The sequence below is a fragment of the Ranitomeya imitator genome, chromosome 1 (assembly GCF_032444005.1).
Source record: "Ranitomeya imitator isolate aRanImi1 chromosome 1, aRanImi1.pri, whole genome shotgun sequence".
NCBI lineage: Eukaryota > Metazoa > Chordata > Amphibia > Anura > Dendrobatidae > Ranitomeya > Ranitomeya imitator.
The window spans coordinates 636,739,069-636,766,915 of record NC_091282.1 but is presented as its reverse complement, the minus strand read 5'-3'; the positions used below and the strand labels follow the sequence as shown (position 1 = coordinate 636,766,915).

The window sequence follows — 27,847 nt, the reverse complement described above, 5'->3', positions numbered from 1 at the left end:
CGGGACTGGTTTTGGGTCATATGGGCGGAGTTTTCAGGTGTTTGATTCACCCTTTCCTTACCCGCTGGCTGCATGCTGGCTGCAATATTGGATTGAAGTTCATTCTCTGTCCTCCATAGTACACGCCTGCACAAGGCAAGATTGCTTTGCGCAGGCGTGTACTATGGAGGACAGGAATGAACTTCAATCCAATATTGCAGCCGGCATGCAGCCAGCGGGTAAGGAAAGGGTGAATCAAACACCCAAAAACTCTGCCCATATGACCCAAAACCAGTTCCGCTAAATTCAGGTGACAGAGTCCCTTTAAACTTTTATATTTTTTTTTTTTCACATTTTTTTTTACTTTTTTTTTTTACTTTTGCCATGCTTCAATAGCCTCCATGGGAGGCTAGAAGCAGGCACAACCCGATCGGCTCTGCTACATAGCAGTGATCTGCTGATCGCTGCTATGTAGCAGAATTGCAGGTGTGCTGTGAGCGCCGACCACAGGGTGGCGCTCACAGCTGCCGGGGATCAGTAACCATAGAGGTCTCTAGGACCTCTATGGTTACCATCCTGACCCATCTCCGACCCCCGATCATGTGACGGGGGTCGGCGATGACGTCATTTCCAGCCGCCCGGCCGGAAGCGGTAGTTAAATGCCGCTGTCTGCGTTTGACAGCGGCATTTAACTAGTTAATAGGTGCGGGCAGATCGCGATTCTGCCCGCGCCTATTACGGGCACATGTCAGCTGTTCAAAAAAGCTGACATGTCCCGGCTTTGATGCGGGCTCACCGCGGAGCCCTGCATCAAAGCAGGGGATCTGACCTCGGACGTACTATACCGTCCGAGGTCAGATAGGGGTTAAACTATCCTTTTATAACGTCTCTGTGAAGCTCGCGTCAGTGGCCCTTGGATCTGCAGCAGCCGATACACACATGCCTTTGCTTTATACTATCAGGTGAGCAGCTCCTTGTTAATAACTGCAAAATATCCAAAGGACCCTAATTGCGCTTTTTGTCTCCATAATGTACTAGTACATACAGTGACAACATAATAGACCCATACGTGCAGTTATCCTATAATATCGCTATACAGTTCAAATGATGGTTTAAGCTGGTCACAAGACATTGGTGGCGCCTTCTTCATGGGTTGCGTTGCACGCCCCTAAGGCCATTATAAAGAGAGTATGTGGTCTAAAGACTGATGTTTAGGAAAGAAATCTCAACTTTATGATTCAGCATTTCTTTTATTATAAAGGACATGAAACTGCAAATTGGTGACAGTTAGAGGAACATATACTCATAACCAATGGCGGAAGCTCACATGATGTACCGTACTAAGTTGTGCAATGTGAATATGGAAATAACATGAGGTCTGACGGCAGATACATAGTGGGATATACGTGTACAGAATAATAGGGCACACTACAAGACATTCCACCCCAAGAATACGGAGCTGAGCCTGCTGCATACAGCACAGGTGCCAGCCATGTTGTACAGCTGGCACCTGAGTCTAACTGCATTGCAGCAGCTTATCCCCTTAGATGTAGCTGTCAATTGTGACAGCAGCAATTAAGAGGTTGAAAATGGCTTGCCGATGGCTTTGTCATGGCCTACTGAAGGTTTCATGTGAGATTGGCAATTTCCCAATACACCGTAATACTAAATTATTGCAGTAAATTGTACAAGTGACCACAGGTTCAAGTCCTATGGGGGTACTAAAAAAAAGTCAAAAATATTTCAACAAAAATAAAAAAAATATATAAAAGTTAAATTTAACCCCTTTTTCTGAAACTTGAATCTAAAAATAAATAAATGAAAAACCTACATATTTGGTATCGCTGAATGTGTAACTATCAGAACTGATAACATATCATAATGGACATTTTTGGAAACTCTTTTTTAGAAAAAGAGATCAGGAAGTCATACGGACTTCAAGATTGAAATGCTAAAATCTACAAGTCGTAATGAAGAAAAACAAGACACAATAAAACTTTATATACACCAAAAAATAAAAAAATGTTATTGGCGAGGAGGGGACACTGAAAGAGAAGAGGGGCCCAAGAGCCTATATATCATGGTGTGATAGTACTGAGCATGCTCATGAATCAGTGGGCGGAGCTTTATCTTAATGAATATTCATTGGTGGGTGGAGATATTTTCTAGTTAATGAATATTCATTAGTAATAACAGTTTCAACAGCTAATAAAAATGGCCGCCATCATCTACAACCCATAAAACTTATAATTATGTCTTAATCTCGGTTGCCGCAAGACAAGCAAATGTCACATCAGATTAGACACCGTTACTGATGTCACGGCCCCACTTTACTTTAGGTCCCACCATGTGTGGCGCCCCTAAAGTGTGACGTTGATTGTCTGGATAGATTACTGGATGGACGCAATGTCAAGTGAAGACATCAAAGAGGAAAACAAAAGAAGACGAAGAGAAAAAAGACCAAACACAAGTAAGAGAGCGCCGACTATCTGTGGCATACATGACAACCTTACAGGGGGCATGAGGGAGAAGGGGAACATTTTTATTTTATGACTTTTTTCACTTACATAGGATGTGTCTTCCCCACCCGAAAACATGTGAGGAACTCAGGAATACTGACCCCTGGTCCCTAAATATATACACATTTCCTAAGAAAGTAAAGACCCTCTAAAAAGATAGAGATCCCCAGACCAGATTGTCCTAAAAGGGTATTTCCAGAATCCAAAATTATCCTTTGCAAAGCTTGGTTTTTGGGATTCAGAACCCCAGCCATCAAGTTATCCCATATCCTATGGATAGGGACAAGACTCTCTTAAAAATGACAGACCCAGACTAGATCCTCTTAATAATGACAGACCCTAGATCAGATACTCTTAATGACAGACCTTAGACTAGATCCTCTTAATAATAGCAAGCATATGTAATAGTATCTAGCTCATTTGAACTTCTACATAGATCCAGCATGTGTCCAGTCATCTCTATTCATGTCAGCAAGCATATGTAATGTATCTAGGTTATTCATCTTACTTTGCTTGTCCCTTAACACTGTGAGGTCATGCAACTTTTTCAAAGAGGTTTATGATCCATGTAGGCCTGCTCACTAGTTTAACTGTTCACTACATTTATTGTGTCCTGCTGTCTTAACTTAGTTTGATTGCTAACGAAGTACAATAGTGATAGATCTTAGAGGAAGCATCCTATATATTCAGACATAGCCTGGAGAAGCATTTATGCAGGGGGTAGCATTTATGTACATTTAACAAAGTACCTGCAGTTATACCATGGCAGTTAGGCAGGGCAGGAGACAGGTAAGACATTTAAATAAACCTATTTCCTGTACACTTGGACTACAACAAATATTCACCATATGCATGTGTATAATCTATATCCTGGCTGCTGCATTCACTCACATCCACCGTCCTTGCATTAACTCTTTACACTCCATCCATAACGGCCCCTCACTCCTCTCCTATGTATAGTACTCACACTCTTTTCACATTGCTAAACTGCACAGATCCATTCAGTTCCACCATCCAACACAAGAGACGCTCTCACAAATCACTTAACCATCTGCTCACTCTTTCTATCCTCCTTCTCCTAGTCGCTGGAGACATCTCTCCCAACCCGGCCCCCCATGTTATAGCAAGTCTAACCTCCCAACTGCTACACTCAGAAACCCCTCTAACCTTATTAACCCCTTCATGACCTAGGGATTTTTCGTTTTTCCGTGTTCGTTTTTCACTCCCCTCCTTCCCAGAGCCATAACTTTTTTATTTTTCCGTCAATTTGGCCATGTGAGGGCTTATTTTTTTGCGGGACGAGTTGTACTTTTGAACGACATCATTGGTTTTAGCATGTCGTGTACTAGAAAACAGGAAAAAAATTCCAAGTGCAGTGACATTGCAAAAAAAGTGCAATCCCACACTTGTTTTTTGTTTGGCTTTTTTGCTAGGTTCACTAAATGCTAAAACTGACCTGACATTATGATTTTCCAGGTCATTACGAGTTCATAGACACCTAACATGACTAGGTTATTTTTTACCTAAGTGGTGAAAAAAAATTCCAAACAAAAAAATAAAAAAAAAATTGTGCCATTTTCCGATACTCGTAGCGTCTCCATTTTTCATGATCTGGGGTCAGTTGAGGGCTTATTTTTTGCGTGCTGAGATGACGTTTTTATTGATAGCATTTTGGTGCAGATATGTTCTTTTGATCGTCCGTTATTGCATTTTAATGCAGTGTCGCGGCGACCAAAAAAATGTAATTCTGGCATTTCAATTTTTTTTCTCGCTACGCTGTTTAGCGATCAGGTTAATGCTTTTTTTATTGATAGATCAGGCGATTCTGAATGCGGCAATACCAAATATGTGTAGGTTTGATTTTTTTTATTGATTTATTTCGATTGGGGCGAAAGGGGGTGATATAAACTTCTATATTTTTTTTGTTTTTTTCACATTTTTTTAACTTTTTTTTAAACTTTTGCCATGCTTCAATAGCTAGAAGCTGGCACAACGCGATCGTCTCTGCTACATAGCAGCGATCTGCTGTTCGCTGCTATGTAGCAGAAAATCAGGTGTGCTGTGAGCGCCGACCTAAAGGTGGCGCTCACAGCTGCCGGGGATCTGTAACCATAGAGGTCTCAAGGACCTCTATGGTTACAATACTGAAGCATCGCCGACCTCCGATCATGTGACGGGGGACGGCGATGCTGTCATTTCCGGCCACCCGGCCGTATGTGGTAGTTAAATGCCGCTGTCTGCGTTTGACAGCGGCATTTAACTAGTTAATAGGTGCGGGCAGATCGCAATTCTGCCCGCGCCTATTACGGGCACATGTCACCGCCGGAGCCCGCATCAAAGCGGGGCTTCTGACCTCGGACGTACTATCCCGTCGGAGGTCAGAAAGGGGTTAATATCCCATGCATGCCTTCTGTCTTTTTCAATTGTGCCCTTTGGAATTCTCGCTCAGTGTGTAATAAACTCTCTTTCATCCATGACTTCTTCCTTTCTAATTCTCTTAACCTCCTGGCTCTTACTGAAACCTGGATCCAGCAGTCAGACACCACCGCTGCTGCTGCTCTTTCATATGGTGGACTACACTTTTTTCATACCCCAAGATCGGACAACAGAGCAGGTGGAGGCGTTAGTCTGCTCCTATCAACCAAATGTACCTTCCAAGTTATCCTCCAAGTTCCCTCACTTGTCTTCCCTACTTTTGAAGTCCATGCTGTCAAACTCTACATCCCTTCTCCATGCGAGTGGCGGTGGTGTATGGTCCTCTGGGCCCTTCTCATCAGTTCCTGGATCACTTTGCCACCTGGCTTCCACACTTTCTCTCCTGTGACATCCCCATTCTCATCATGGGTGATTTCAGCATCCCCATTGCTTTTCCCCTCTCCCCATCTGCTTCTCACCTTTTATCTCTAACCTCCTTTCTCGGTCTTTTGCAGCTTACTAACTCTCCCACGCATGAAGACGGATACTCCCTCGATTTGGTCTTCTCCTGGCTTTGCTCAGTGGATGATTTCACAAACTCCCTTCTCCCGCTCTCTGACCACAACCTTCTATCATTCTCTATCAAGAACTACCATCCCGCTCAGGTCACCCCCACTCTCCACACTTATAGAAATATACAGGCTATTAACACCCAGAAACTTATGAAGGACTTGCAATCATCATTGGCCCCTATCTCCTCCATCATGTCCTGATTCTGCACTGAAGCATTACAATGAAACCCTGCAAACTGCCCTGGATGAAGCTGCACCCCCTATACATAGAACAACTCAGCATAGATGGCGACAATCCTGGCACACGCTGCAAACACATCTCCTATAGCGGTGCTCCAGGTGCGCCGAACGTCTCTGGAGAAAATATCATCTACCTGAAGATTTCATCCATTATAAGTTCATGCTTAAAACATACAACTCTGTCCTTCACCTCTCCAAGCAAACCTATTTCAAGTCCTGGGTTCAAATCCCACCAAGGACAACATCTGCAAGGAGTTTGTATGTTCTCCCCGTGTTTGCGTGGGTTTCCTCCGGGTTCTCCGGTTTCCTTCCACATTCCAAAGACATACTTATAGGGAAGTTAGATTGTGAGGCCCATCGGGGACAGCGATGATAATGTGTGCAAAACTGTAAAGCGCTGTGGAATATGTTAGTGCTATATAAAAATAAAGATTATTTATTTATTATTATATGTATATGGGGTCATGTTTAGACGTGGATCACAAGGTCAATGGCCCTCTGCTCCTTCTGTCTTCCAGCTCTGAAGCGGGTATGTGCCTTCATTCTCCCTGACGCTTGTTTCCGCTTCCTGTTCAGCAGCGATGAACAGTTTAAGGTCTCAAAGTTTTTCCTAGGAGCCACGGTCGGATCCATCCTTGGACTTGGTAATGATGAAGATGTTGTATGGATGACACATCTGACCATGGAAGTGTAGCATGTATGTGCGTGTCTTCTTATAATGTGATGCCCGCTTTATGTTTATGTCTGCAGGGGTCTACTTGTTGTTTGTGCATCCAATGGATATGGAAGAGCAGCAGAAGATAAAATTAATGTACGGGATTTCAGGTAAATTGGGTGACAAGACATACCTTGAGTCTCATGATACCTTTCAACTCCGCATCTCTTTTGAGATGTTTTTTATTTGTTTGGGCCATAAAGGTGTTGAACCTGGTAGTGTTATACTGTCCAACCTGAGTTATGTTCATGGCCTCTTAGAGTAACGTGAGCACTTTCCATTTAAGTAAAAGGGCACCCTGTATGATTAAGGTCACCAGTAAAGGGCACCAAAGGAAGCTACCACAAAAGCTACAATTGATGGCGCCTCATGGTCAGACAAAGTAGATGGTAGTTAGATAAAATGTGCCAGGGAGCGCAACTATACCAATGGCGTGATGGCAGGTTTAGAGACCTGCTTGCATTTGATGCAAAAGTAGAGTTCAGAGAGATTCAGGTCTGGTAGGTAAGATGTGGTTCAATCCTAGCTGCAAATTGCAGCTTATTTTCTCTAGCCGGGAAACAAGTGTTCTTAGGAAAGTTCCAGATAATAAGTTAACGATAATCAGCTAGTTCAAATGCACTTTAAGACCCTCTATGTTGCGATAGTATATGTCATGGGGATACCATGACAGAGAGGGACCAGAAGATTGTGGCATCTGGTTATACAAACTCCTGCACTGATAAGAACTTCTTCACCATCTTATTAAATAGTGCAGGTTTCCTTGCTCTGCCACTGCAGGGGTTAATCAGTTCAGTTAATCTCATGCAGCTCTCCATCCTGAATTGTCTCAGCTGTTCTGTGTTGGCCACTCCCCTCTGGTATATATGCTCCTCACTGGCACTTGGGAGTTTCCAGTGAAAGTTACAACTTCCTGGTTTGGTGCTGAAGGAGAATTCTAAAATAGAAGAAATAGAGAATTCTAAAATATAATAATAATAATTTTATTTATATAGCACCAACATATTCCACAGCGCTTTACAAATTATAGAGGGGACTTGTACAGACAATAGACATTACAGCATAACAGAAATCACAGTTCAAAATAGATTCCAAGAGGAATGAGGGCCCTGCTCGCAAGCTTACAAACTAGGAGGAAAAGGGGAGACACGAGAGGTGGATGGTAACAATTGCTTTAGTTATTCGGACCAGCCATAGTGTAAGGCTCAGGTGTTCATGTAAAGCTGCATGAACCAGTTAACTGCCTAAGTATGTAGCAGTACAGACACAGAGGGCTAATAACTGCATAAAGTGTATGTAATAGCAGTCGGTTGGTGTAGTTTACAGAAGATATCTGCATGGATTTGGTATTGTGTGTTCATCCTAATCCTCTCCCATTTGGGTTACCCCTTCTACTGTTCCCTTGATTTCTACAAGGTTGTTTGGTGAGTGCATTTGTATGATTGTAGTTTTCGTTTATCCCTGTCGGTTTCCCCTGTCTGTCTGGTTTGTCCTTTCCTATATTCTCTTACATACCTCCCCGGGTAGGGGAAGAAACAGATCAGAGTGCTTATAGGAGCATAACAAGGTATGAGAACCCAGCATCTCCACCTTCAGGGGTAATGTGGAGTACAAGGATAGCCTAGGGTCCTCCTAGCTTGAGGGACAGGGAAGAAGCCAATTGCCCAGGGGAAATACTGTCCGCAAGTAAATTATTGTCCGGACTGTGAACCTTCTGTGGCAGCAAGGAAAGTGTTACGAAGATTGTGAACTTTTTGTGGCCTGAGACAGCGAGGAAACTGTGGTCTGGATTGAGAACCTTTTGTGACCTGAGAAAGTGAAGAAGACCTCCACCGTGGTTGTAGTTTTCTTGTCGGACACATTATGTCTTTGGGTTAGTTTTTCATGTACATATATGTTCTGCTCTTCTTTCTCCGATTTGTCATTCCTCAGGGACATTTGCTTTGGGATGGGCGACCTCTACCTACTTTCGCTGCTCTACACTTGTTCTTATTCCCAACCTTCTGGGCAAGGAGGGTCGGACATATGTAATTATCAACGTGATGGCCTCAATCTATGCAGGTAAAAAAAAATTAATTTGTCGTTATTTCCACTGATCAAATGACATCTATCATTGATCAGTGACACAGCCACTTTTTGCTAGGACCGGTTGTAAATCTACAGCAGAATATTGAAGAAATCGCAAGATCAGTGAGCTGCACTGTGGACCAACAGATAAACCACACTAAAATGATGTGGAAAGATATAACGAGTCCCATGAAGAAGATCTTCAAAGGATTGCTGGTGAGCAGGCATATAGATACCCTAGAGCAGGGATGTTAAACTCAAATACACAGGGGGCCTAAATTAAAATCTTGGACAAAGTCGCTGCCAACCTTGATATTTATAAAAAAAAAGTCTAAATTTGAGGATGTTTTTCCTTATCATTAAATATAACGATGAATTTTTCATATGGAATCAAATTTAAAGGGGTTGTCCCACGAACAAAGTACATTTTCATTAGTGGATTTTAGAATTAAATATTGGAATAATATAATTTGTTAAGTAAAATCAGTAAAAAGCAAAAAGCCCAGTGGCCTAATATAACTATGTAATAACAACAGATAAAAAAACCTTGAATAATACAGATAATTATCGTAAGTAAGCTGCAAACAAAAGTGGTGGCCCCTAACACAGTATGATACCCCCATAGTGAATTCCTCCACATTACCCTCCATACGCACGGTATGATAACCTTACTGTACTCCCCTCCCTCAATCTCCCTAAAAATCAATGGTGACCCCATCACAGTATGATTCTCCAACTCTAATCACCACACAGCTCTCCATACAGTATAATGGACCCAAAAAGTTCTCCATACAACATATTGGGCCCCACATAGTCCTCCATACAGTATAATGGTCCCACAGAGTGCTCCATATGGTATAATGGCCACAAAAAGTGTTCCATACAGCATAATGGCCCCACATAGTTCTCCATACAGTATAACGGGGCCCTGCATTGACTTCCATAGAGTATAATGGCCACACATAGTGCTCCATACAGTATAATAAGCCCAACATAGAGTTTCATACAGTATAATGGCCTCACATAGTGCTCCATACAGTATAATGACCCCACATAGCACTCCATACAGTATAATAGGCTCCACATAGTCCTCCATACAGTATAATGGCCCCAAAAAGTGCTTCAAACAGTTTAGTGGCCACAAAAAGTGCTCCATACAATATAATCGCCCCACATAGTGCTCCATACAGTATGATAGGCCCCAAGTAGTGCTCCATACAGTATAATGGCCACAAAAAGTGCACCATACATTATAATGTTCCCATATAGTGCTCCATACAGTATAATGGCCCTGCTTGGTGCTCCATACAGTGTAATGGCCACAAAAAGTACATAGAGTTTCATATAGTATAATGGCCCCACATTGCACTCCATACAGTATAATGTGCCCAACATCGTGCTCCATGTTGTATAGTGGCCCCGCATAGTTCTCCTTAGAGTGTAATGGCCACAAAAAGTGCTCCATACAGTATAATGGCCACACATAGTCTTCCATACAGTATACTAGCCCTACATAGCACTCCATACAGTATAACGGCCCCATATAGTTTTACAGTATAATGACCCCACATAGTGCTCCATACAGTATAATGGCCCCATATAGTGCTCCATACTGTTTAATGACCCACATAGTGTTCTTAGACCCTCTGCACAGCTCAGTACAGCGGGCGCGTTGTAATGACTTCATCGTACATACTTTGCTAAGACGTTAGATGCAGAGGCGGAATAATGGGAGAGGGAGAACCAGCTGACACTACCTCCTCCACCATTACTTTTAACTTTATCGGCATCTCAGATGCGGGCCAAATATACTCAGGAGATCTGCCAAGCTTTGGGGGTCAAATATACTTACCCTACGGACCCGAGTTTGATACAGTGGGGCAAAAAAGTATTTAGTCAGTCAGCAACAGTGCAAGTTCCACCACTTAAAAAGATGAGAGGCGTCTGTAATTTACATCATAGGTAGACCTCAACTATGGGAGACAAACTGAGAAGAAAAAATCCAGAAAATCACATTGTCTGTTTTTTTATCATTTTATTTTCATATTATGGTGGAAAATAAGTATTTGGTCAGAAACAAAATTTCATCTCAATACTTTGTAATATATCCTTTGTTGGCAATGACAGAGGTCAAACGTTTTCTGTAAGTCTTCACAAGGTTGCCACACACTGTTGTTGGTATGTTGGCCCATTCCTCCATGCAGATCTCCTCTAGAGCAGTGATGTTTTTGGCTTTTCGCTTGGCAACACGGACTTTCAACTCCCTCCAAAGGTTTTCTATAGGGTTGAGATCTGGAGACTGGCTAGGCCACTCCAGGACCTTGAAATGCTTCTTACGAAGCCACTCCTTCGTTGCCCTGGCGGTGTGCTTTGGATCATTGTCATGTTGAAAGAACCAGCCACGTTTCATCTTCAATGTCCTTGCTGATGGAAGGAGGTTTGCATTCAAAATCTCACGATACATGGCCCCATTCATTCTTTCATGTACCCGGATCAGTCATCCTGGCCCCTTTGCAGAGAAACAGCCCCAAAGCATGATGTTTCCACCACCATGCTTTACAGTAGGTATGGTGTTTGATGGATGCAACTCAGTATTCTTTTTCCTCCAAACACGACAAGTTGTGTTTCTACCAAACAGTTCCAGTTTGGTTTCATCAGACCATAGGACATTCTCCCCAAACTCCTCTGGATCATCCAAATGCTCTCTAGCAAACTTCAGACGGGCCCGGACATGTACTGGCTTAAGCAGTAGGACACGTCTGGCACTGCAGGATCTGAGTCCATGGTGGCGTAGTGTGTTACTTATGGTAGGCCTTGTTACATTGGTCCCAGCTCTCTGCAGTTCATTCACTAGGTCCCCCCGCGTGGTTCTGGGATTTTTGCTCACCGTTCTTGTGATCATTCTGACCCCACGGGGTGGGATTTTGCGTGGAGCCCCAGATCGAGGGAGATTATCAGTGGTCTTGTATGTCTTCCATTTTCTAATTATTGCTCCCACTGTTGATTTCTTCACTCCAAGCTGGTTGGCTATTGCAGATTCAGTCTTCCCAGCCTGGTGCAGGGCTACAATTTTGTTTCTGGTGTCCTTTGACAGCTCTTTGGTCTTCACCATAGTGGAGTTTGGAGTCAGACTGTTTGAGGGTGTGCACAGGTGTCTTTTTATACTGATAACAAGTTTAAACAGGTGCCATTACTACAGGTAATGAGTGGAGGAAAGAGGAGACTCTTAAAAAAGAAGTTACAGGTCTGTGAGAGCCAGAAATCTTGATTGTTTGTTTCTGACCAAATACTTATTTTCCACCATAATATGCAAAAAAAATGATAAAAAAACAGACAATGTGATTTTCTGGATTTTTTTTTCTCAGTTTGTCTCCCATAGTTGAGGTCTACCTATGATGTCAATTACAGACGCCTCTCATATTTTTAAGTGGCGGAACTTGCACTATTGCTGACTGACTAAATACTTTTTTGCCCCACTGTATATGAGCCCTATAAGGAAGGAACCTTAGAAAACAACCAGATGGTTCACTTAAAGGGTTCAAAGAGTCATTCAGTCCTGGCATTTGTGAAGTGAGATGTATTGGACTTACTGTAGCTTCACCTGAGTTTCATCTGAACACTGTGCATGTGTTAGATGCCACTGCACCTCGATTGCAAGGCCAGGATTGCCTTAGTCTAGAGGAGACCAAAGCCATCTCAATGACTCCACTGACCCCCAAGTTGAGATTACTAGATGACTTCCATTAGATGCATTAATTTCTAGGGAACTTCTAGGGAGCTGAAAAATAGAAGTAGAAACATCGTATCACTGTTCAAAGATGTAGAGAATGAAATTGAAAACACTGAGGGATACAACAAGGAAACCGAGGCACCGCTGCAAAATAAGAAAAAAACCTTGTCCACGCAGACGTTGATGGAGCTGAAGACCATGTTGCGTTGCGAGTGTAAGTATATGAAGCCTGCAATACCTCTTGGACGACACTTGTTGATGAAGGGATGGTTCCTCTGTGGACAAATTCCATTCAGAGTGGTGAGTTAGCAAAGTTGGTGGTCCTCTTAGACTGGTCATAAGGGTGTCATAGCTACTTTGCCCTGCTTCTGCCCATAAGCTGCTGTTTTCTCTCTCCGAACAGATGTGGTAGAAGAGGGCATAAACAAATGTAAAGATTGGTTCGCTCAGAAGCATGAGGAGTGCATGCGTGTCATCTGGCTGCCCGTCCTGAACCACCTGCTTTGCCTACCCATGAAATTCACATTTTTCTGCAATGTCATGTACTGTGAGTAATAACTAGTAACTAGTTAGTTCTCTGATCATCTACATAAATAGTCTGGAGTCCAATGGGTCCATTACTGTTACTCTTCCTAGTAGGTCCTACTGGTCAATACGCGGCACATGCCAAATGTTGACATATGGCCTTAGTTGTCATGTAGCTCATGTCAATATGTCTGGTGGTATGAAGAGCATAGTTTCTGTACCCAGGTTTGTCAAGTATGACAACTCTAAATGTTCTCTGCAATCTTCTGATGCAACCTAACCCCTGGATGTCATGCAAAGCTAGCTAGACGTCTGCAATACTCAGAAGCTAACCTTTTCAGATCCTTACATTTCAGTAGAATACTTATTCTAGCTGGTATCAAAGACCAGATGGGAGCGGCAGGCTACCGGCACTGACAATGTCTCTCTTTTAGTGATAAACAAGTGGTGCAAAAAAAGACTGCCACTGGAAGGAAACTTCGGCAACATCTTCGACTTGGTTAATGATACGGTGTACAATCTGGATAAGAACTTCACCAGCGCCATAGTCATGAGGGTCCATGTTTTTTATCAACATCATAACCCTATACTTTTTTGTGTCATTGTTTTCCTCTTGTTTCATTCTCTTTTCTTCTTATGGAAACAGAAAGAAGAGATGAACATGTTGGCTGGAATCAACATCTCTGACCTCAGCATGACTGAAGAAGTTGTGGAAACCTTGAGGAAGAAGCAGGTGTGGGTGCTGAGGAAGTTGCCATTCATCAACACCATCATGTCCTGCATGTTCATCTTCCTCTTTACCTCGTGAGCAGTCATTAGTAAAGCAATCATTACTCTTCACTTCACAATATGTTTTGTTGGGGGTCCTTAGAGAAAACCTACAGCTCAGTAGGAAGTCAATATTCTTTTTGGGTCATTAGTTTTGTCAAGTGTGGTGATTGGAGATGGATAACTTTTATCTATTTAATGCGGTGAATTGAATTTATTTATTTTATAGATATACTGTATATTTTTTCATTTTTTAAGTCTTTTTAGGGGACTTAATCCTGCAATCATCTAATCACTACTATATACTGCAACATCGCACTAAATAGCTTAAATCAAAGACTCTTATGAAGCCCTACCTGTGGGGACAGCCAAGGGGTCCTTCATCAGACCCCAGCAATTGTGTTGTGGGGGAGCCGATGGGTGCACAGAATGGCACACCACCTGGGCCGTACCTTAAATGCTATTGTCAAAAATTGATATTTAATTTAGCAGCAGCAATTTGAGCAAGGATCTGATCGCTGTTACATGCAGATGCTGGCTTTACAACACGGGTATTATGCTGGCTGACCTCCATAGGCCGTTTCATAAACTCATGTGATATACCGTACATGTAAGTCATATTTCAGGTAGGGGTTTAACTTTTCTTATCCAATTGGTCACTGCCAGAACTCATCCCAGGATCTGGAGTATGAGAGGCAGAAACACTAACAGTGATCCATAAGCGATGAAAATATTTTTGATGCATTTTATAAAAAAGAACATCACAAAACATAAATAAATGATGGCTTAATTGATCCTACATGAAGATGGAACTCCATTTTACACTGCCCTTGATGTGTACAGTCATGGCCAAAAGTATTGACACCCCTGCAATTCTGTCAGATAATACTCATTTTCTTCCGGAAAATGATTGCAAACACAAATTATTTGGTATCATTATCTTCATTTAATTTGTCTTAAAAGAGAATGAAGCAAAAAGCAAAACATTGATAATTTCACACAAAACTCCAAAAATGGGCCAGACAAAAGTATTGGCACCCTCAGCCTAATACTTGGTTGCACAACCTTTAGCCAAAATAACTGCGACCAACCGCTTCCGGTAACCATCAATGAGTTTCTTACAATGCTCTGCTGGAATTTTAGACCATTCTTCTTTGGCAAACTGCTCCAGCTCCCTGATATTTGAAGGGTGCCTTCTCCAAACTGCCATTTTTAGATCTCTCCACAGGTGTTCTATGGGATTCAGGTCTGGACTCATTGCTGGCCACCTTAGAAGTCTCCAGTGCTTTCTTTCAAACCATTTTCTAGTGCTTTGTGAAGTGTGTTTTGGGTCATTGTCCTGCTGGAAGACCCATGACCTCTGAGGGAGACCCAGCGTTCTCACACTGGGCCCTACATTATGCTGCAAAATTTGTTGGTAGTCTTCAGACTTCATAATGCCATGCACACGGTCAAGCAGTCCAGTGCCAGAAGCAGCAAAGCAACCCCAAAACATCAGGGAACCTCCGCCATGTTTGACTGTAGGGACCGTGTTCTTTTCTTTGAATGCCTCTCTTTATCTCCTGTAAACTCTATGTTGATGCCTTTGCCCAAAAAGCTCTACTTTTGTCTCATCTGACCAGAGAACATTCTTCCAAAACGTTTTAGGCTTTTTCAGGTATGTTTTGGCAAACTCCAGCCTGGCTTTTTTATGTCTCGGGGTAAGAAGTGGGGTCTTCCTGGGTCTCCTACCATACAGTCCCTTTTCATTCAGACGCTGACGGATAGTACAGGTTGACACTGTTGTACCCTTGGACTGCAGGGCAGCTTGAACTTGTTTGGATGTTAGTCGAGGTTCTTTATCCTACATCCGCACAATCTAGCGTTGAAATCTCTTGTCAATTTTTCTTTTCTGTCCACATCTAGGGAGGTTAGCCACAGTGCCATGGGCTTTAAGCTTCTTGATGACACTGCGCATGGTAGACACAAGAACATTCAGGTCTTTGGAGATGGACTTGTAGCCTTGAGATTGCTCATGCTTCCTCACAATTTGGTTTCTCAAGTCCTCAGACAGTTCTTTGGTCTTCTTTCTTTTCTCCGTACACACAAGGACACAGGACAGAGGTTGAGTCAACTTTAATCCATGTCAACTGGCTGCTAGTGTGATTTAGTTATTGCCAACACCTGTTAGGTGCCACAGGTAAGTTATAGGTGCTGTTAATTACACAAATTAGAGAAGCATCACATGATTTTTCGAACAGTGTCAATACTTTTGTCCACCCCTTTTTTATGTTTGGTGTGGAATTATATCCAATTTGGCTTTAGGACAATTCTTTTTGTGTTTTTTTTTCATTTAAGACAAATTAAATGAAGATAATAATACCAAAAATTTGTGTTTGCAATCATTTTCAAGAAGAAACTGAGTATTATTTGACAGAACTGTAGGGGTGTCAATACTTTTGGCCATGACTGTAGACTAAACTGCTGGAGCTTAGTAATAGATTGCATTTCCGAAACCTGTCGTAGGTCTGGCTAGTGGTTTTCCCCAGGTAACTACCATTGTGATATGGTCTTTAAAAAGTTTTCCCGAAACTCTGCTTTTCTTTATTTAGTGCTTTCAACTATACCATCAACTATAACAAGAACATCCTCTACGACAACCACTATGTCACCACCTACTTCCGTCAGATTGATGCTCGCAGGAGAAAACTGGTAAGTCTCATGGAGATAACTGAGGATACTGAGTGAGAGGTATCACTTAGCTGATCTACTCGGGACAGATATAACTCCCAACTGTCTAAAATCCAGAGAAACAATTCTGGATTTCTGGTGATGTCTGTTATGAAGGCAATCCAGTAACACAGTGTGCCAGTAATCAGAGCACATACAGTGATCTGACAATAACCCAAAAACAATAGAACGAGCTCTGAGACGTGGAATCTCTGTAGACCGCAATACCTGAACCTATCCTAAACACAACTAAAGGCAGCTGTGGATTGCGCCTGACACTACCTATGCAACTCGGCACAGCCTGAGGAACTGACTAGCCTGAAGATAGAAATACAAGCCTGACTTGCCTCAGAGAAATACCCCAAAGGAAAAGGCAGCCCCCCACATATAATGACTGTTAGCAAGATGAAAAGACAAAACGTAGGGATGAAATAGATTCAGCAAAGTGAGGCCCGATATTCTAGATAGAGTGAGGATAGCAAAGAGAACTTTGCAGTCTACAAAAAACCCTAAAGCAAAAAACCACGCAAAGGGGGCAAAAAGACCCACCGTGCCGAACTAACGGCACGGCGGTACACCCTTTGCGTCTCAGAGCTTCCAGCAAAAACGAATAGACAAGCTGGACAGAAAAAACAGCAACAAAAGCAAAGAATCACTTATCTAAGCAGAGCAGCAGGCCACAGGAAAGATCCAGAAGCTCAGATCCAACACTGGAACATTGACAAGGAGCAAGGAAGACAGAATCAGGTGGAGTTAAATAACAAGGCAGCCAAGGAGCTCACCAGAACACCTGAGGGAGGAAGCCCAGAAGCTGCAGTACCACTTGTGACCACAGGAGTGAATTCAGCCACAGAATTCACAACAGTACCCCCCCCCCTTGAGGAGGGGTCACCGAACCCTCACCAGAGCCCCCAGGCCGACCAGGATGAGCCACATGAAAGGCACGAACAAGATCTGGAACATGGACATCAGAGGCAAAAACCCAGGAATTATCTTCCTGAGCATAACCCTTCCATTTAACCAGATACTGGAGTTTCCGTCTAGAGACACGAGAATCCAAAATTTTCTCCACAATATACTCCAATTCCCCCTCCACCAAAACAGGGGCAGGAGGCTCAACAGATGGAACCATAGGTGCCACGTATCTCCGCAACAACGACCTATGGAATACATTATGTATGGAAAAGGAGTCCGGGAGGGTCAGACGAAAGGACACAGGATTGAGAATCTCAGAAATCCTATACGGACCAATAAAACGAGGTTTAAATTTAGGAGAGGAAACCTTCATAGGAATATGACGAGAAGATAACCAAACCAGATCCCCAACACGAAGTCGGGGACCCACACGGCGTCTGCGATTAGCGAAAAGTTGAGCCTTCTCCTGGGACAAGGTCAAATTGTCCACTACCTGAGTCCAGATCTGCTGCAACCTGTCCACCACAGAATCCACACCAGGACAGTCCGAAGACTCAACCTGTCCTGAAGAGAAACGAGGATGGAACCCAGAATTGCAGAAAAATGGAGAGACCAAGGTAGCCGAGCTGGCCCGATTATTAAGGGCGAACTCAGCCAACGGCAAAAAGGACACCCAATCATCCTGGTCTGCAGAAACAAAACATCTCAGATATGTTTCCAAGGTCTGATTGGTTCGTTCGGTCTGGCCATTAGTCTGAGGATGGAAAGCCGAGGAAAAAGATAGGTCAATGCCCATCCTACCACAAAAGGCTCGCCAGAACCTTGAAACAAACTGGGAACCTCTGTCAGAAACAATATTCTCAGGAATGCCATGCAAACGAACCACATGCTGGAAGAACAAAGGCACCAAATCAGAGGAGGAAGGCAATTTAACCAAGGGCACCAGATGGACCATTTTAGAAAAGCGATCACAGACCACCCAAATGACTGACATCTTTTGAGAAACGGGAAGGTCAGAAATGAAATCCATCGAAATATGTGTCCAAGGCCTCTTCGGGACCGGCAAGGGCAAAAGCAACCCACTGGCACGTGAACAGCAGGGCTTAGCCCTAGCACAAATCCCACAGGACTGCACAAAAGTACGTACATCCCGTGACAGAGATGGCCACCAGAAGGATCTAGCCACTAACTCTCTGGTACCAAAGATTCCTGGATGACCAGCCAACACCGAACAATGAAGTTCAGAGATAACTTTACTAGTCCACCTATCAGGGACGAACAGTTTCTCGGCCGGACAACGATCAGGTTTATTCGCCTGAAATTTTTGCAACACTCGCCGCAAATCAGGGGAGATGGCAGACACAATGACTCCTTCCTTGAGGATACTCGCCGGCTCAGATAAACCCAGAGAGTCGGGCACAAAACTCCTAGACAGAGCATCCGCATTCACATTTTTAGAGCCCGGAAGGTACGAAATCACAAAATCGAAGCGAGCAAAAAATAACGACCAACGGGCCTGTCTAGGATTCAAGCGCTTGGCAGACTCGAGATAAGTAAGGTTCTTATGATCAGTCAATACCACCACGCGATGCTTAGCTCCTTCAAGCCAATGACGCCATTCCTCGAATGCCCACTTCATGGCCAGCAACTCTCGGTTGCCCACATCATAATTACGCTCAGCAGCAGAAAACTTCCTGGAAAAGATAGCACATGGTTTCAACACTGAGCAATCAGAACCTCTCTGTGACAAAACCGCCCCTGCTCCAATCTCAGAAGCATCAACCTCGACCTGGAACGGAAGAGAAACATCTGGTTGACACAACACAGGGGCAGAACAAAAACGACGCTTCAACTCCTGAAAAGCTTCCACGGCAGCAGAAGACCAATTAACCAAATCAGCACCCTTCTTGGTCAAATCGGTCAATGGTTTGGCAATGCTAGAAAAATTACAGATGAAGCGACGATAAAAATTAGCAAAGCCCAGGAACTTTTGCAGACTTTTCAGAGATGTCGGCTGAGTCCAATCCTGGATGGCTTGGACCTTAACCGGATCTATCTCGATAGTAGAAGGGGAAAAGATGAACCCCAAAAATGAAACTTTCTGCACACCGAAGAGACACTTTGATCCCTTCACGAACAAAGAATTAGCACGCAGGACCTGGAAAACCATTCTGACCTGCTTCACATGAGACTCCCAATCATCTGAGAAGATCAAAATGTCATCCAAGTAAACAATCAGGAATTTATCCAGATACTCACGGAAGATGTCATGCATAAAAGACTGAAAAACAGATGGAGCATTGGCAAGTCCGAACGGCATCACTAGATACTCAAAATGACCCTCGGGCGTATTAAATGCCGTTTTCCATTCATCTCCTTGCCTGATTCTCACCAGATTATACGCACCACGAAGATCTATCTTAGTGAACCAACTAGCCCCCTTAATCCGAGCAAACAAGTCAGATAACAATGGCAAGGGATACTGAAATTTAACAGTGATCTTATTAAGAAGGCGGTAATCAATACACGGTCTCAGCGAACCATCCTTCTTGGCTACAAAAAAGAACCCTGCTCCCAGTGGCGATGACGATGGGCGAATATGTCCCTTCTCCAGGGATTCCTTCACATAACTGCGCATAGCGGTGTGTTCAGGCACGGATAAATTAAATAAACGACCTTTAGGGAATTTACTACCAGGAATCAAATTGATAGCACAATCACATTCCCTATGCGGAGGTAGGGCATCGGACTTGGGCTCTTCAAATACATCCTGATAATCAGACAAGAACTCTGGGACCTCAGAAGGAGTGGATGACGAAATAGACAAAAATGGAACATCACCATGTACCCCCTGACAACCCCAGCTGGATACCGACATAGAGTTCCAATCCAATACTGGATTATGGGTTTGTAGCCATGGCAACCCCAACACGACCACATCATGCAGATTATGTAGCACCAGAAAGCGAATAACTTCCTGATGTGCAGGAGCCATGCACATGGTCAGCTGGGCCCAGTACTGAGGTTTATTCTTGGCCAAAGGTGTAGCATCAATTCCTCTCAACGGAATAGGACACCGCAAAGGCTCCAAGAAAAACCCACAACGTTTAGCATAATCCAAATCCATCAGATTCAGGGCAGCTCCTGAATCCACAAACGCCATGACAGAATACGATGACAAAGAGCATATCAAGGTAATGGACAGAAGGAATTTGGACTGTACAGTACCAATGACGGCAGACCTAGCGGACCGCTTAGTGCGCTTAGGACAATCAGAAATAGCATGAGTGGAATCACCACAGTAGAAACACAGCCCATTCAGACGTCTGTGTTCTTGCCGTTCAACTCTGGTCATAGTCCTATCGCACTGCATAGGCTCAGGTTTAATCTCAGACAATACCGCCAGATGGTGCACAGATTTACGCTCGCGCAAGCGACGACCGATCTGAATGGCCAAAGACATAGACTCATTCAAACCAGCAGTCATAGGAAAACCCACCATGACATCCTTAAGAGCCTCAGAGAGACCCTTTCTGAACAAAGCTGCCAGCGCAGATTCATTCCACAGAGTGAGTACTGACCACTTCCTAAATTTCTGACAATATACTTCTATATCATCCTGACCCTGGCACAAAGCCAGCAAATTTTTCTCAGCCTGATCCACTGAACTAGGCTCATCGTACAGCAATCCGAGCGCCAGGAAAAACGCATCGACACCACTCAATGCAGGGTCTCCTGGCGCAAGAGAAAATGCCCAGTCCTGAGGGTCGCCGCGCAAAAAAGAAATAATAATCAAAACCTGTTGAACTGAATTACCAGAAGAATGAGGTTTCAAGGCCAGAAATAGCTTACAATTATTTTTGAAGCTCAGAAACTTAGTTCTATCACCAAAAAACAAATCAGGAATAGGAATTCTTGGTTCTAGCATAGATTTCTGATCAATTGTATCTTGAATCTTTTGTACATTTATAACGAGATTATCCATTGAAGAGCACAGAGCCTGAATATCCATGTCCACAGCTGTGTCCTGAAGCACCCTAATGTCTAGGGGAAAAAAAAGACTGAACACAGAGCTGAGAAAAAAAAATGATGTCAGAACTTCTTTTTTCCCTCTATTGAGAATCATTAGTATGGCTCCTTGTACTGTTATGAAGGCAATCCAGTAACACAGTGTGCCAGTAATCAGAGCACTTACAGTGATCTGACAATAACCCAAAAACAATAGAACGAGCTCTGAGACGTGGAATCTCTGTAGACCGCAATACCTGAACCTATCCTAAACACAACTAAAGGCAGCTGTGGATTGCGCCTGACACTACCTATGCAACTCGGCACAGCCTGAGGAACTGACTAGCCTGAAGATAGAAATACAAGCCTGACTTGCCTCAGAGAAATACCCCAAAGGAAAAGGCAGCCCCCCACATATAATGACTGTTAGCAAGATGAAAAGACAAAACGTAGGGATGAAATAGATTCAGCAAAGTGAGGCCCGATATTCTAGATAGAGCGAGGATAGCAAAGAGAACTTTGCAGTCTACAAAAAACCCTAAAGCAAAAAACCACGCAAAGGGGGCAAAAAGACCCACCGTGCCGAACTAACGGCACGGCGGTACACCCTTTGCGTCTCAGAGCTTCCAGCAAAAACGAATAGACAAGCTGGACAGAAAAAACAGCAACAAAAGCAAAGAAGCACTTATCTAAGCAGAGCAGCAGGCCACAGGAAAGATCCAGAAGCTCAGATCCAACACTGGAACATTGACAAGGAGCAAGGAAGACAGAATCAGGTGGAGTTAAATAACAAGGCAGCCAACGAGCTCACCAGAACACCTGAGGGAGGAAGCCCAGAAGCTGCAGTACCACTTGTGACCACAGGAGTGAATTCAGCCACAGAATTCACAACAGATGTCCTGTAGAGTGTGCCTTGGGAGTCTGGGAGTAAAGAAATGGCTATCAAAATTTCTCATGCTGAGGGGAGTGGATAAATGTGGGTGTTATAGAGGATCTGTCACCAAACATGCACTGTACTATTGAAGAAATATGAGTCTTTATATTTCATGTTACCTTTTATGGTCTTCATTAAAGAGGTGTGTCTCACAGGATCCTCTGGGGCATGTCTTTAGGCTGATCTACACTAAATAAACAAGCCCATATTTCTGGATCCGTATAGTGGATGTTAAAAATACGAAAGATGGAATAATCAGGGAAGCAGCGGCAATAAAATAAGAAAAATGGCCTACTTTTAACCTGATGATAGATCTCCTTTAAGGCATTTAAAATTGTGAGCTTGTGGCATAGTGATTTACTAACAGGGTAAGGTCTTTTGGTGTTTAAGATGGTGATTTCTGGATGTGCCTAATCACTTCTCTGCCCAAAAACCCCTGAAGTTAAGCATGATAAGATGTTTCACCCTTGTCCAATGTCTGGTGCTTTTTCACCGATTGGTAAAATATTTGGAGGTAAAAATATGTGTTTTAACCATCCCTCTTCACCTTAATAAAAATCTGTTATTTACAGAAGAAGAAGCATTTACTGCCACTGATGACAATGGAGAAGAAGGACTTTGTGTTTCCCTGCAATCCTTGTGTGCAGAAACTTGAGAGTAACACTATGGTGAGGGGGTAACACTGAGACATAGGAAACGTTAACGACAGCTGAGTGAACATGGTGGTCATGGGAGGGCTTTCTTTTCTTTTATAGATGAAGGAGATAGTGATGTGTCTTCCTTACTTAATCCTCTTCATCTTGACCAATTGCCTTGACCGTCTTCTTATCCACATCTTCAGGACTCTCAACAAACATTTTAACATCCCCACCATCTTCACTGGTGAGTAACACTATGGTCCAGCTGCTGGTGGTCTACTGGAAGATCAATGTACTAAAAGTTTTACTATGAAGCCTGCTCGAAAGATTATTATTATTATTATTATACATTTTTATAGCGCCATTTATTCCATGGCGCTTTACATGTGAATACGGGGCAAATATAGACAAATACATTAAACATGAGCAGATAACAAGGCACACGAGTACATAAGGAGGGAGGACCCTGCCCGCGAGGGCTCACAGTCTGCAGGGGATGGGTGAGGATACACTAGGAGAGGGAAGAGCTGGCTGTACGGCTGTTCAGTAGGTTGAGGATCACTGCAGGCTGTAGGCTTGTCGGAAGAGATGAGTCTTCAGGTTCTTTTTGAAGGTTTCTATGGTAGGCGCAAGTCTGATGTGTTGGGGTAGAGAGTTCCAGAGTATGGGGGAAGCACGGGAGAAGTCTTGGATGCGGTTATGGGAAGAAGAGATGAGAGGGGAGTAGAGAAGGAGGTCTTGGGAGGATCGGAGGTCGCGTGTAGGTAGGTACCGGGAGACCATGTCACAGATGTATGGAGGAGACAGGTTGTGGATGGCTTTGTATGTCAGTGTGAGGGTTTTGAACTGGAGTCTCTGGGCGATAGGAAGCCAGTGAAGGGCTTGACACAGGGGAGAGGCTGGGGAATAGCGGGGGGACAGGTAGATTAGTCGGGCAGCAGAGTGTAGGATGGATTGGAGTGGTGCCAGAGTGCTAGAGGGGAGTCCAGAGAGTAGGAGGTTGCAGTAGTCGAGGCGGGAGATGATAAGGGCATGCACTAGCGTTTTTGCAGTGTTGCGGTCAAGGAAAGCACGGATCCAGGAAATATTTTTGAGTTTGAGACGACAGGAGGAGGCAAGGGCTTGGATATGTGGCTTGAAAGAGAGGGCAGAGTCGAGGATCACCCCGAGGCACCGGGCGTGTGGGACTGGGGATAGTGAGCAGCCATTGACATTGATGGATAGGTCTGGTGGAGGGGTAGAGTGAGGTGGGGGAAAGATGATGAATTCTGTTTTGTCCATGTTCAGTTGTAGAAAGCGAGCAGAAAAGAAGGCTGAAATGGCAGACAGACAGTGCGGGATTTTGGTAAGCAAGGAGGAGAGGTCAGGTCCGGAGAGGTAGATCTGCGTGTCGTCAGCGTAGAGATGGTACTGCATACCGTGGGATTCTATGAGCTGTCCCAGGCCGAAAGTGTAGATGGAGAAGAGTAGGGGTCCTAGAACAGAGCCTTGAGGAACACCGACTGACAAGGGGCGAAGTGAGGAGGTGGTGTGGGGGAGGGAGACACTGAATGTTCGGTCTGTCAGATATGACGAGATCCAGGAAAGGGCCAAGTCTGTGATGCCAAGGGATGAGAGGATTTGTAGCAAAAGGGAGTGGTCTACAGTGTCAAAGGCAGAAGACAAGTCCAGGAGAAGGAGGACAGAGTAGTGTCGCTTGCTCCTGGCAGTTAGTAGGTCATTGGTGACTTTAGTTAGGGCAGTTTCAGCTGAGTGATGGGAACGGAAGCCTGATTGTAAATGTAATGTAATGTAATGTAAATGTAAATGTGAAAGATCACCATTTTAAGAAGACCTACTTATCCAGTTGATAACTAGATACTGAGATACATTGAGAAGACCACTCAATAGATTAACACTTTTCATAGCAATTTTGAGATGATCTCCTTAAGGAGGTTTCACCGTATAACATTGATGGAAGAGCCATGTCCATTAGACCACATGCTGGCTGCACATGGACAGTAGATGTATAAGGTACAGGTGGAATAGTCTTGCACAAGTTATAAACATATTTTCTTTTGTACATGGACCTGTTGTTAATCTCTCTTATCTCTTCATAGTTGATCACAAGCTAGAAATAATAGTGGAAGGTGAGACTATGATTTCCCGGCTTCTGCGGGGCACAGTTAAAGCATTTAACATCTCAAGCAGTAGCTTTGCAGAGCTCAACAAAAATTACAGTAAGTAAATGCATTTCTAGAGAAGGAATACAAGTGAGCTCTTCATAGAGGATATTTGTAAGATATAAAGTTTCAAGACTTTAGTAGTTTCTAAAGTTATGTAACATCCCTGATCTCCTTCTCCATATGACAAGCTATATGACAAGCCTTTAGGTCTCATTAAAAGGTGTCACGGTTCACTGGGATACCTTTATCATCCCCACCACTCACACAAATTTGTCATGAACCGCGGTTGTTTGGTTGCCCCTGGTTCCTTTCTAAAGGGGATTTATCTATATCCCGCTCCCCAGTTCCGGTCTGGAGCTTGCAGCTCTCTGTCGCCCCCCCCCCCCCCTTACTCTCAGGTCAGTCAGGGAACTGCACCTAGGATAATTAGTCACCAGAAAGGCTGCCTTACTTGGTACATGCCAATGGGCACGCTGCAGCGAGGGCTATATAACTGTTCCCACTCAGGCTGGAACAATAATTATCAACACTGCCAGTCGCTACAAAGCCTCCCAAACGCACAGGACAAATCCGCTGCGACCAGCTCTGATTTATTAAGTAGTAACAGGTCCAGAGACAACCCAAATTAGTAGCGTAATTCACTTCAGAGGACGTGATAGTTCGTTATAGAGCAAGGAGAGACAATGCTAGTAATTTTATATTTTACTCCAAAATAGGTAAGCAGTGTTTACAGAAGTATAAAAAGGTATTATAAAAGTATACATGTAGTGTATGTACAGTACAATTACAAATAAAAAGGGATTAAAGTTGAAAAACACTTACATTTCGTTCATATCAATTCATCTCATGGCAGACCATGTGCTGTGGGGGATGGGCATATATCCCAGTGCATCTCACACATCTGTCTTGCAGCTCGACTCAGGGCAAAAGACACTGGAAGACTGCTGCTTCACTCACTTATTTCCCAGCCTAAACCCAAGGCACTCCCCCTTTGGTGACCTCACTCAGAAGCTGAATCCTCCCCTTTTCTTAGAGTTATGACAAACCATTTATACATAGCTCGTTGTATGAACCTCCTATACGAAAGACACAATGATCAGGATGTGCACTACATCGGGGGGATTCTTTTAAGTTTAAACACAGCATAGTTGCATGACCTGCTTACGGAGAAATCCAATCCTTGCAACTCTTTGGGTTTAGCTCCTAGCGACTTCAGTGAGCTATAGATCTCTTGATGGACATCTGGAATATATAATCCTTATATCTCTAGCCCGGATCGGCGCCAGTAACTTTGAACGAACAATAGAGTCCCATGCAGTTTCTGTACCAGTTTTGGCTGGTATCAGGTGGGAGGGGGAATGAGGGATTTACACAGAGGCTGGCTTTCGCAGCTAAAAGCCATAAACTGCTCAGTCGGGGCTGCTACACATTGGTATCAAGTTGCACAGAGTATGCCTGCCATAGGGCTTTGTTTTTGTATCAGCGAATGCAGTGGAGGAGAAAGGGGGGTCAAATCTGCAGTGCATGCCTGTGCCATGGAACCTTCTAGAACTAAACTCATAATATGGCATTTTTACATTATCGTGACAAAAGAGTTTTTCCCTATCTTCATAAATTGATATTATCGGACAGAGCTTGTAAATACAAGCAATTTTTGAATTTATTGCTTATTAAAATTTTCAGATATTCTTGAGATATTAACACTTTTCTTTTGTTTACAGCTCGTTGCCTTGGAAACCGACCACCGCTGCTAGACAGCAGAACATGTGCAGGGTTGACCAGCTTTTTTATTGTTTTGAAGCTGGCCGGGATCCCTGGAGAGTGCTGTTAGTTCCTAACCCTGGCCAGATTCAGAGCAGCACTTACAAGCTAGACAGCAGCGGTGGTCAGTCTCCTAGTCAATGAGATGTAAATAAAAGTGTTAATATCTCAAGAACAGCTGCAAATTTGAATAAGCAGTAAATTGCAAAAGTGCTTGTTTTTGCAAGCACTATCTGACTACATCTACCTGTGCAGTCAGAGAAAAATCCTTTAAGGGTGATTTGTCGAACATTGGGGCATGGATAGTATTGTCTATTTAATGTATAGTGTGAAGGTAGGGTTCACAGTTCTCCTCTTCCACAGCCTGCCTTCCGAATCCAGTCATCATGAGCTTCAAGAACTACATCTATTCCACTTTGCCGGTTATCGGGCTACTGTTATTCTGCTTCCTCCAGGTGTATAGCTATCGCCTACGCAGAGTAATTGCTTCTTTTTATTTCCCAAAGGTAAAGTTACATCCTTTGACCCTGATAGGACCATAGATGAATGAGGATCTCCTGCCTTGCTGGGATGGAACAAACCTAACAGATTGCTAATGTATTTGGCATTGGATGGGTCGGGGAGAGATTCTGAGTTCCTTTCTATATATCAGCCTTTGTCTTTTCAGAGAGAGAAACACAGGGTTCTCTTCCTTTATAACCATTATGTCCAAAAGAGGAGGCTGTACTTCTACAACCTGCGCTCAAAGGTGAAGAAAAGATCCAAAAGACAACGGAAATGGGTGAGAGCTTAATAATGTCCCAGACTGTGACCTTAACCCTAGCATCTCTTGTACTTTTGTTTCTCTCCTTGAGCCCTTTATTTTCTCCACTCCTTGTATAATTATCATTTATCCAACGGCAATCTCGAGACCTCACGCGTTTCCATTTTTTTTGGTCAGGTGAAGAGTATTTTGGGCGCAATCTGTAAATCCTTCCCCGGGTCAAGATTTCTTTTCCCTCAGCGATGCATTGTCTGTAATGCCAGGAGAAATACAGACTTCCATGAATGCCCAAATCCAGGATGCGGCACTGTATATTGTAATGAGTGCTGGTTGAATTTGGACGAATCCTGCTTGGCGTGTGTCACATATGACCAATACATATTAGACACCATCTTTGAAGACCTATATGACTTGATTTGATGTG

The 27,847-nt window shown here is 43.5% G+C and overlaps 1 protein-coding gene across 1 annotated transcript; it reads left to right on the top strand.

Annotated features, from left to right (window-relative positions):
* The first annotated feature begins 2,385 nt into the window (after positions 1–2,385).
* On the top strand, positions 2,386–27,847 carry DCST1 (DC-STAMP domain containing 1). The gene is made up of 16 exons (XM_069728207.1): positions 2,386–2,449; positions 6,244–6,369; positions 6,476–6,550; positions 8,373–8,501; positions 8,584–8,723; positions 12,271–12,451; positions 12,641–12,784; positions 13,197–13,318; positions 13,409–13,566; positions 16,122–16,221; positions 22,669–22,764; positions 22,852–22,978; positions 24,834–24,953; positions 27,024–27,166; positions 27,328–27,441; positions 27,601–27,847. The coding sequence occupies exons 1-16, from the start codon at positions 2,386–2,388 to the stop codon at positions 27,841–27,843; spliced, it is 2,082 nt and encodes a 693-aa protein (XP_069584308.1). The 3' UTR covers positions 27,844–27,847.